At 37.7% G+C, this 11,294-nt stretch overlaps 1 protein-coding gene across 1 annotated transcript; it reads right to left on the reverse strand.

Annotated features, from left to right (window-relative positions):
* Positions 1–5,926: 5,926 nt before the first annotated feature.
* On the reverse strand, positions 5,927–10,654 carry LOC121239324 (alpha-L-fucosidase 1). Its single transcript, XM_041136545.1, has 3 exons — positions 9,727–10,654; positions 8,791–9,027; positions 5,927–6,805 (listed from the first exon to the last, which is right to left on the reverse strand). Exons 1-3 carry the CDS (start codon positions 10,272–10,274, stop codon positions 6,037–6,039), a joined length of 1,554 nt encoding a protein of 517 aa, XP_040992479.1. The 5' UTR covers positions 10,275–10,654; the 3' UTR covers positions 5,927–6,036.
* Between the last annotated feature and the right edge of the window lie 640 nt (positions 10,655–11,294).

Raw genomic sequence — 11,294 nt, forward strand, 5'->3', positions numbered from 1 at the left:
AAGGATCTTTCCACATCTAATTAGAGCTGGTGTATAGTTTGAACATGATCCCCTTCTTCAATAGATTGGAGCTCTGCAAGTGTATTCATTTTCCTTCTAACATTGGTTGAACTCTCTCTCTTCTTAGTTGAATTCCACTACTTTAAGACCATTGCACAATTGGACAGCTTATTTCTACTTTAAGACCATCATCACCACCAGTTGGTTTGGCCCATGCTGTTTGAATAGTGTTAGAACAATCCTCTTTAAGTGCCCAAGTTGCTTCATACCTAAAAATTGCTTGTGTGCCTCTCAAAGTAAAAAAGTTACTAGCTAGCTGAATTTGTAGAAGGGAGTGATCAGACTTCATACAAGGTAGTGCATAGTGAGTAGTATTAGGGAAAAGCAGATTCCACTCTGAGCTGGCCACAACTGTCTCAATTCTTTCCTTAACAAACTGATTCCCTCTCCTATTGTTGGACCAAGTGAATCTCTGGCCTTTAGTAGCTATGGAACTTAAGGAGTAGTGACTAAGAACTTCTCTAAAGGCCTCCATTTGCTTATAAGGTCTTGCTAGCGCCCCAAACTTCTCATCTTGGCTGACAATTTCATTGAAATCCCCATACATACTCAAGGGATGAGAGTCTTTGGCTTCAAAGAAGCAAGTAGATCCCAGCTTCTGAGTCTCTTAGAGCTTTCTAGGTCGCCATGAAAACCCGTGACCATCCAAGGGGAGCCTAAACCCTTCTATGTAATAGTAACACTGATATGCCACCTTGAATAATTGATGAGCTGCACATCAATAGAGTTCCTCCAAAGCATAGCCAAGCTCTCACTATTGCCCCTGCTCTCCACCACCAGACAACTATCATACTTAAGAGTGTTTCTAACAACATCAACCCTCTCTTTAGAACACTTGGTTTCTATGAGAAAAACCAAGTTGGGACACTTTTCCTTAGTCAACAACCTAAGGATTCGAACTGTTCAAAAGTTCTCAAGCCCTTGACAATTCCAACGAAGTAGATTCATTGTGTTTGGTAAGGATGTAAATGGTCCGATTTTGGACAAATTTTGAGACTGAAATGGTATACACTTGTTTTGCATTTTCAAGAACCAATACAGTACCGGTTACCTTCCTAAACCGGTACTTTTTGTTTTCCAGTTTTTAATATATTAAATATCTAATCTCTTATACTTATATATATATATATATATATTAGTAATACACTAATACTAATACTATTAATATGTAGTAATACTATTGGTATAATACTATTACTATATGTTAGTGATAATATAGTGATTAATATACTAATATATTTATCAAAAGGAATATGTTGAGAATTTATTAAGTCATAAAATGTAATTAATATATATTTTATATTTAAAAATATGATCAAATAAATGTTCATGTTTAAGATTAAAATTTTATGTTATAAATTATAATATAATATTATTTCATAATTATATATAATATAAAAAATATTATATATAACATTAAGAATTAATTAATAATATATAAATATGCAAACTGGTCCGGTCTTAGAAAATATAAAATTAAGACCGGACTGATTATGACCGATTTTTAAAATGGAGAAATAGGTCTCCAACCGAACCGGTCCAAAACCGAACCGAACCGAATCAACCGGTTCGGTCCGGTCTAAGCCGGTTTATTTTTACAGCCCTTGTGATGGGCAGGACTGGTGACCGTCTGCCATATCAGCTGAGAACTCATCCTTTAAGAGCAAAGAAAATTTACGTTTCTTCTTAGCTGTCACCTTCCCATTTAACTTCCTCTTCACAACATTCCTTTCCCTAGTGATTGGTTGATAAGAGCCTGAATCAACTTCAACTCCTTATGTGAGGACCTCATCAGCCAATCCCTGTTTGTTTCTTGCCCTTCTCTTCCATGTTTTTGGCTTGACTTGGACTGAGTCAACCTTGTTGCCGTCATTACTAATCTGATTCTATTCTACCAACAACCTTACTAAAACTGGATCACCAACCAACCCCACATCTGCCTCTATAATTACCTTGCTATCCCCAACTGGAATCACAGGGTGAGTGAGATTTGTGACAGAGGTTTTATTGCCAACAACAGCATCAGAACCACCCACCAGATACCCCTCAAATCTGTCACGTGAATTAGGAATAGGATCCTCAACATTCCTTTGTTGTGCCTTGTACAGAAGGCTAGTTTCCAAAATTGGCTTACTACCCATAAATCTCTCTCTTTCCTGTAAAAGGAAGGTTTCCTGATTTTCTCCTAAGATTGTGGTTTGACCCTAAGATTCTACCACATCTTCTGGGGTAGTAAACAACTTTCCATATCTGAATCCTTTTCTCTGTCCACATCATCATCATCAACCCTGTGCTCTGAGCAGTGAGCTTTCGATGAGGTGGCACCTCCCTTGCCACCCTTTCCTTCCTTGGACTGTTCTCTTTGGGTTGATGCACGTAACCATGCATGACATTGGTTGCATGAGCACCATGCATGGATTTCCCTACTGAATTTTCTGAGCACCCTGATGCACCATGTTTAATGGTGCCACAATGAAAGCAGAATGATGGCAGCCTTTCATATAAGAATGCAATCCAAACTTTAATACCATTCAACAAAAGAAGAGCACCTCTCATTAGAGGTTTCACAATGTTCACCTGAACTTTGACTCTCAAGTAAGGGCCCCAACCAATCCCATCTTCATCCACATCAACTTCCATTACTTCCCCCACCATACTACCTATTTTTTCACCCACCATTCTTGTCATGCCACCAAGAGGGATATTGTGACATTGGATCCACATAAATTATCTGTCAAAAACAATGTCCTTTGGTGCAACCAGGCCATTAAACTCTTTTAAACATAATAGGTTACGATCGAATGTCCAAGGTTTGACTCTTTTCACCTTCTCCATATCATGGACATTGCTAAACTCAATAAGAAACAGGTTGTCTCCTACGCTTTTGAACAGCACATCTTCCTTTGGTTTCCAGACTTTAATCATCGTGGGTTTGAAAGCCTCTCTGTTGATAAGCTTTTCTGCCACCATAAGCCCTATTAGACACAGTTTCCCACATCTAACCACCACATCTTCCACCGAAACATCAACCAAGACTTCATTATGTTCAGCCTCAGTCAGTTTAAAGTTTCTCCATCTCTTAAGAATTTCCTCAGCCATCTCGAAACTCCTCCACAGTTTGTTAGACCAAACTAGGAGACTACTTTGCCCACAGCAAGAAAGACCTCCTCAGCGAGTGCTAGGAGGACCCCTGTAAATCCAAAACGGGTATTTCCATTTCCTATTACCTTAAACTAAACTTTTAGGATGCTCAATTTGTTAGGTAGTAAAGTGACTTTATGGAGTCGTTTGGATCAATTATACGGAAGATACGTGGATGGTTGAGTGAAGGAACTTTTTGTGGACCATTGACTTTCTGAAATTACCTACCATGGCTAGAGGGGATTGACTCAAAATGATTACTCCCACAAAATGTAGGATCCAATATCTCTGTTTTTTTTTTTTTTTTTCTTCTCAGCAATTATATGATTTAAATAAGGCTTACAGAATATTGGTGGGGAAATAATTCAAACATAAAAACAAAAAAACAGAAAAATAATCCTTCCACTCGTATTCTCAAAGAACCAAGCAGAACCAGACAAAGAAAACTCAAACAAACATATTTATGTTGGATTTAAAAAATAATAATAAAAAAAAAAAATCACAGGCAAATCGAGCCTAATGTTTAGAAATGAGCTCAAGCAGGTTTAGACAATGTACCTATTGATAAGCAGCAATCTCCCTCGCCAAAGAGAAGAAAACCAAGAAAAATAAGAGCTTAGCCGATTAAATAATCACAAATATAAATAAATAAACTCCAAAGAAAAATACTTTAGTCAGATGACATCTTACGAAAATATACTCAAAATTAAAGTGAATTGATATTATACGTTAGATTTAATGTATCAGTCATGTCAATCTTTAGGTTTATTTTTGCAGTATCAGTTTGTGGTTGTAGCAATTTTCAACTGCAAAACATATCAACATGAGAGATTTGGAGATTCTACATGCTTTGCAAATTACGCCTAAAGTCCCCGTGAGGCAATATTTAAATATTGTGGCTTGGCAAAAACCTGCTCAATGATAGTTTAAATTGAATATAGATGGTAGTAGTCTAGGAAACCCAAGTTCTTCAGGGGTGGGTGGTATTATTAGAAATGGTCAAGGTCCCTTGGTTCATGCTTTTAATTCTTATATTGGCTTTGGTTCAAATAATAGAGTTGAGTTGTTAGCTCTGATGCAGGGTCTTAAAGCTTGTAAAAATCTAGGGATTAATTTTGTAGAAATAGAATTAGATTCTCAAGTAGTAATCTCCTGGTGGAATAGGCGGAGATGTGGAGTATGGTATTTGGAGGATTTTTGGGAGGATATACTTGTTCTTATGGACTCGATAGTTTGCGTAGTTCGGCACGTTTATAGGGAAGGTAATAAAGTTGCTGACTGGTTGGCTCAGAGCAGGGCGGCTGGTCTAAATACGGAATGGAATATTATTGGAGATTTGCCTTGGATCCTTCAAGGATTAATTCGATTGGATAAAATTGGTTTACCATCTTTGCGTTGCTGTTAGAGTCAACCCTCATGTGCTGTTTGGTTGTTGTGTTGGTTTGGTAAGATTTTATTGTCTGTTTTTTGTTGTGCTAACGTTTTTTTGCAGGTGCAGCTTTGTTGCTTGTTTTTTTTTTTTTTTTTTGTCTTTTTGTTTTTTGGATGGCAAAAACTAAGCTATTTTGATACCTAGTTTCGGAACTTTATATTGTATCTCCAGGTATTGGTCTGTAACCACGGTTTTCCTCCGCCATAAGTGAGTGTTTATTAATAAAATTGGGATGGAGTCACTCGTGGACAGGTGATTCTCGGCTCTTAAAAAAAAAAAAAAGAGAGATTTGGAACATTTTGGAGACAACCGTGACTGTGAAAGGCAGTTTTGGGCCTGTGGCTCAAGAGCGAGGACGGGGGGGGGGGGGGGGGCGTGGAGATTAGGGTTTAAGCTTCTTTCTGTCAAAATGAGGGGAACGGAAGACAGGCGACGGTATGATGATAGCGAAACGGACACCACTTCAACAAAGAGAACTTCAAAAAAAAATTTTTTGATACTTTAGCCACAAAGAAATTCTGCAAAAGTAAACTCTCAAATTGATGTGATTTGATGTGATACGTCAGAATTATAAAACTAGTTCTATTGTAAAGTAAATATAACATATTACATGAAATCATGTCAATTTGTGAGTTTACTTTTATGGATTTTTTTTGTAGCTGTAGCAATTCTCTAAAAAAAGGTTAGCATATAACAGCTATCCCCTATTGCCTCGTATATATCAGGACAACGGATCCGATTATCCATCCTGTTTTAATCGGGAAAGTATAGCCGCCTGCATGTATCTGGATATTCGGTGGACCGGTTTATGCAGTCCAGATGAACACTTTTAGAATAAAGAGGTCATGGAAAGCTCCATGCTAGAGCTACTCGTCCTGGAATTAATACAGTTGGTCTGGCTGCTAGCGTTTTCATGGTTCAGAGTTCGCAGCAACAGCAGCAGATTGTGTTTATCTACTATTGGGGTGCTGAGTGCGGTTGTATAGGGGGACTCAACTAGAGGTTTAGATGTCATTGTGTTGATATGGCAACAAGCTGAGATGGCCAAGAAAGCTTGGCAGAAGAATGCGAGAGGCTTAGAATCTAAGTTGCAAAACCATTGTGTCATTGACAAAGATTCCTCATTATTTGCTTGCCTCATCTTCGAATATTTCTGCTCTTCAAAACTCCCTCTTTGCTGCCAATGCGAAGTTAATCTTTTTGCAGAAGCTTCGACATTTGTTTCTGGTGTATGTGACTCTTTGTAGGATGAAATTCCTGATTGAGATACTCAAACATAACCCTCAAGGAATGTTTAGCAACCAAAAAGAATTTAGGTGTAATTTTGCATATAAGGAATCTTCTAAGAATGTATTACAACGTTTGGACAATCACAAATACAAGGATACAATGAAATTTTACAGTTATATAGGGACGACAATATGAGAATGGTTGTATGTGATTTGCTGAATAACTTGACTGCCATTGAGATGTACTCCTGAGCTTGTATTGGATATGTTATTCACAATGGAATATTCATCCATAAAAATTCCAAAATATGAAATAAGTGGATCTGCCCGAGACCTATCGATTACAAACCTCAAATACTGAGATTTTGCGGTCGGGAACTGCAACAGCCTCTGATATCCAACTGTAGTGCCATTGATCACTTTCTTCCACTGCCCATCTTCCGTCAAGATGTCAAGGTGAAATTTGATAATACGCTGTCCCATGTGAATTGGTTCTTGAACTTGCAGAACATTGAAAGATACTAATTCTTGAAGGTTTAAGTATAAGACCCAATCGGTTTGATTCTCCTCAGGGGACCAATAGAAGTAAATACTTTCTTTGAGGACGTTCTGGGGGTTGAAATGAGAATCGCTATTGCCTCCCCAGGTACTGCTAGCATTAACAAGAGCATTAAAAGCAAGATTATGGGAGAAAATGGACCTCCGGAGATCGCTGAATTCTTGAAGCACCTGTATGTCTTCAGCCGATATAAGACCTGAGGAGTTTGGGGGCACATTTAGCAACAAGAGACAGTTTCTGCCAACTGACTTGTAGTATATGTCAAGAAGAGTTCTCGCAGATTTGGGAACTTCTGACGCATGCCAAAACCAACCAGGCCTAATCGAGACATCACACTCAGCAGGTACCCACTCATGACCAAGTGGATCTCCTTCCATAGAGTATCTGTTAGATATATATATTGTCCTTTCAAATCATCTTCTCTCAATTTCCATAATAATAATAATAATAGTAATAATAATAATAAATCAAAAGAAAACCCATCTTTAAAACTTCTCTCAGACTTCCAGAAAATTTCAAGAAAGTTTTACATCAGTACATCCCCATGGTGTTAGTAGAAAGCACATGTTTCATGCATCAATTAGCTCTTTATGAACATTCGAGATATAAAAATGACATGCTCGAAGCAATCATAAATTGCTATAAAAAGAAAGAAATCATTATAGAAGGGCCGCAATTACTAAATATATTGGTACTCAAGCCATTATATAATAAAAAAGAAATCTTCGAATAGTGTCAATATTAGCACCTTGGTTCTCCAAAATGTGATTGAGCACCTTATTCTCCTCTCCCTTATTCTTCTTTGTTCCTATGTTAGTGATGTGAAATCTTACTAACTTTCCTCAAGTAGAGAGAGGGAACCAGAGCACTATATATAGTGTGCCAAGTAACCTTGCCGTCAAGTTAATAACTTTTAGGCTCTTTAACTTCATCTAAATTCAATAACCTGTTACGAATTCATTGGTTACAAAACTGAAAAGTATGAGTTGGGAAAACCAAAAACTGTGCTTGAGAAAACTAAAACACTACAAACTTAATTGAAAATTACCAAGTTAATTAGATATATTATACTTCATTTAATAATTTAACTTAATTATATGTATTATTTAATTTTCGTTTATTGACATATAATGGGGGCAAGCATAATGATACTGGACAAGCAAAACTCTCAACTTTGCGTCCTCAAATGTACTTTTTTGGATTTTGCAGAATGTAGTTATACTTTTAAAATACTATCAATGGGCAAAAATACCTATATACTTTCAAATAATTACAGCTTTGTCCTTGTCTTATCTTATTGAGTGACAATCCAATTTTATTAGTATTTTCTATTTTAATTTGAATTTCAAATTTCGAATTTTAAAATTTTTATCATTTTCAGTATCTAACACATCAGCACGTATGGTTTCCTAAGTATAGATAGCATTTTCCATCTTTAAAAAATCAAATGACCTTTTATATCATTTCCACTTCAAAAAATATTTTTTTAATTTGTTTCCAAACAAATGCAACATGTTTGAAAGTGCTTTAGACATATGGTTATCAAACAGTAAATAACATTTTACTAGTAATGCTTATTACTTTGAGCTCTATAACTATAAGCCTTAAGCTAAAAGCTATATTACCCACTGCAATCCGAAACATGCACTTAAGTAGCCAACAAAAAGAAGGATTTGTGTTATTTGTAAAAAGGTTCATCATATGGGGAAAAAATGAATCATTTGAAAAGAACCACCATCTAGGAAAGATGTATTATTTGGAGAAGCAGCATTTGGAAAGGGTCAACAATTTGATAACCTCTCGAGCATATAAAGAGGGTGCTGGTTTTCCATTAAAACCCACAGTTTCTTTAGAAAAGTTGCAAAGGCAAAAATTCAGAATTGATATCAGGAAACTTCGTTATATTTTCGAGATAATATTTCAGGAACCCAGCAATGAACTATCATAGTGGGATCAAATATCACAGTGAAAATGTATGCCTGATATGCCTAAAAGCCGCTTCTAAAATCCTTATTCGGAATATCATATGTTCTGAGTATGATATCATGTTTATTACTCAGGTAGGAAAATCAAAATTATTTTTTAGGGAACACAATTTCCGGTCAAAAAGCCCTTCTCTACCAAGTGCATATACAGCACATCATGTGAACGATGGAAAACAAAATTAATATCAAATGGAAATGGTGTTATACCCTAATAAGGTATCTGGAAGACTGGAACAAGCTGAAACTTCAAAGGACTTTTAACAATCCTATGTGACTTAAGAAGTTGCTTCTAAGTGACAATTTCAGATGCTAGAAAACCACAATCCCATACTCTCTTAAGCATCAAATTTACTAATGGAATGAGGGTAGGAATGCGAAACTCACTTAGGATTAGTGTCACCAATCTTGGCAGCACTTCGATTGAAAAGTGACCAGCAAGTAGACCCCCCAACACCAGCCTCATCCCCAATCCACCTGGTATCAGGACCAGCATCAGAATAAATTACAGCCCCAGGCTGGAGCTGATGAATGAGACTAAACCAAGTATCAAAGAAATACTCCATGTCCTTCTCTCCTTCCCCTTTCGCACCATCCAACCACACCTCCTTAATGTCACCATACCTGGTCCAATTTTGAAAGATCATTTTGCATTAATCCTCAGAACTCTGACCATGAAACTCATACAAATAAACAGTGGAAAGTAACTGAAAATTTTGGATATGAAATAGAATAAACCTGTTGAACCAATGCCAACAGACTAAAACCTAAACATTAATAACAAAAAACCAAGCTTCAACAACTAGATAAAAATAACTTGAAAACATCAACAATAGTGATGCTAAAATACTACCCAACTAAACATCACAAGGCAAGCAAAAGATTCGAAAGAAAAAGAATCTCAAAAATCAAACAGACAAACAAAGAAAAATCCCTTGGGCAGAACTCCAAGGTCTAATATATGCTTAAATCAAACAATCGAGCTAACAAGTATTTCAGAATTCTTATTTTTCCTTCTTTCTTTGCGGGTCACTAGAAGTAGGTGATTAGAAAACAGAAACGCATAGAGTTCTCCTATAACATAAACGATGATAACTAGAAACGAAGAACCATAAACTGCTCGAAATGAAAATGAAAACACCAAAATTCCGTAGAATATTGAAAATCCAGTTCAAGACAACACAATCAAATCAAACATCAATCCAGAACTCCGAACAACACCAATATTCCGTAATTGCTTAATGAAATCTAACCAACACAGCTCACAATAAAAATAAAATAATAATACAATCACTTACGACTCAAAAATTCAGCGTAAATCACCTTGTGAGCAACTCAGTCATCTGCCCCATGTAGAACTCATTATAATCCAAAGTCTTCCCATAACACACCTCGTGCCGATCCCACGGCGAAAGATAAAGACCCAATCCAATGCCTGCGTCCATAGCAGCCTTAGCCAGTTCCCCGACAACATCACCAGTCCCATTTCTCCAGGTGCTAGAGCGCACAGAGTAGTCGGTGTACTCGGAGGGCCATAGGCAGAACCCATCGTGGTGCTTGGCGGTGAGGATCACGCGAGAAAAGCCAGATTCCTTGGCGACACGAACCCACTGAGATGGATCGAGGTTGGAGGGGTCGAAGACGTAAGGGTCAACGTGGCCGGTGCCCCACTCGGAGTCTGTAAAGGTGTTGGGGCCAAAGTGGAGGAAGAGGGCCATGTGGCCGAGCTGCCATTGGAGCTGGGAAGCAGAAGGGAGGGGCAAAATAGGAAGAGGTGGAGGTTTGAGAAATGGGTTTGAAGAAGAAGAAGATGAAGATAACGAAGAAAGGAGGGAGAGTAGGATTAGAAGGATCATTTGGGATTGGGACATGGGTATTGTGGGTTTTCCAGTTTGTGCTTTGCACAAATGGACTCTACAGATGGTGATTGTGATGGTCTTCTTCTACTTGTTCATGGCGGATTGGACGTGGGAGAGATATATATGGGACTGAGTTTTGGAATTGAGCGGGGAAGTTTGGATTTTAATTTTGGTGATGCTCTCTCCAATCTCACTACCAAGAAACAGATATCTTAGCGTCAACTGCTTCTTAATTTGAACCAACACTCCAAGCCGGCCATCGAAAACCCAGTTTTCTTCATTCTTTTCACTCAGGTGTGGGGCCGGAGATGAGTGACGGACGGATAATCGGATGACCGGTGCTTAGCTCGTCCACTCAAAAGTGAATTAACGGACGGAAGACGGACGGTTTACTTTATTTTATGTGTTTTGGAAGTAAACGGGTAGACTATGGGTGAGTATCCAATAGAAGAGCATCTCTACGGCGCAATGCAATTGCACTCGTCCTTTCCAAGCATCAGTGTTTTCCAACTCATTACTGTCCTTACAACCCATGACCCCCGCCCCGCCGGTGTCTTACCTTGAGGGACAACAGGGTGCGGAGTCTTACTGTCCACACCTATTCGGATGGAGTTGAATTATCCAACTTCAACCTCCAACTCTACCAAGAGCGAAGGTCATTTCGGACTCCGACTCCAATTAGGAACTCACTTCAACTCCAATTGGATCAACTAGATTAGGCCTTTCCTCAACCTACTTTTAGGCCGAATCGAATTTACAGGCCCCACATGTTTTATGTTTCTACATTATTAGTTTTGTAGCTCAAATAAGCTATCAAAGTCTAAATACTAATGATAATCGAAATCCATAATTTAAGTTATAACATGACATCATCAATAATCCATCTATAAACAAAACTCAAATAATCAAATATAGATAATAGAATCATAAAACTTATAAAACACAATCCTCCAACATTAGGGGTGCAAAAAGAAAAAAAGAAAAAGAAAAAGAAAAACATGTTGAACAGACCAAACAGGTGGGTTCGATCCA

This window comes from Juglans microcarpa x Juglans regia, chromosome 7D (genome assembly GCF_004785595.1).
Source record: "Juglans microcarpa x Juglans regia isolate MS1-56 chromosome 7D, Jm3101_v1.0, whole genome shotgun sequence".
Classification (NCBI taxonomy): domain Eukaryota; kingdom Viridiplantae; phylum Streptophyta; class Magnoliopsida; order Fagales; family Juglandaceae; genus Juglans; species Juglans microcarpa x Juglans regia.

Coding starts and splice junctions, on each gene's coding strand:
- LOC121239324 (XM_041136545.1), bottom strand. CDS start 10,274: ATGTCCCAATCCCAAATGATCCTTCTAATCCTACTCTCCCTCCTTTCT. Junction 9,028..9,726: donor ATGACTGAGTTGCTCACAAG/GTGATTTACGCT, acceptor AAATTGGACCAG/GTATGGTGACATTAAGGAGG. Junction 6,806..8,790: donor ATTGGTGACACTAATCCTAA/GTGAGTTTCGCA, acceptor TATATCTAACAG/ATACTCTATGGAAGGAGATC.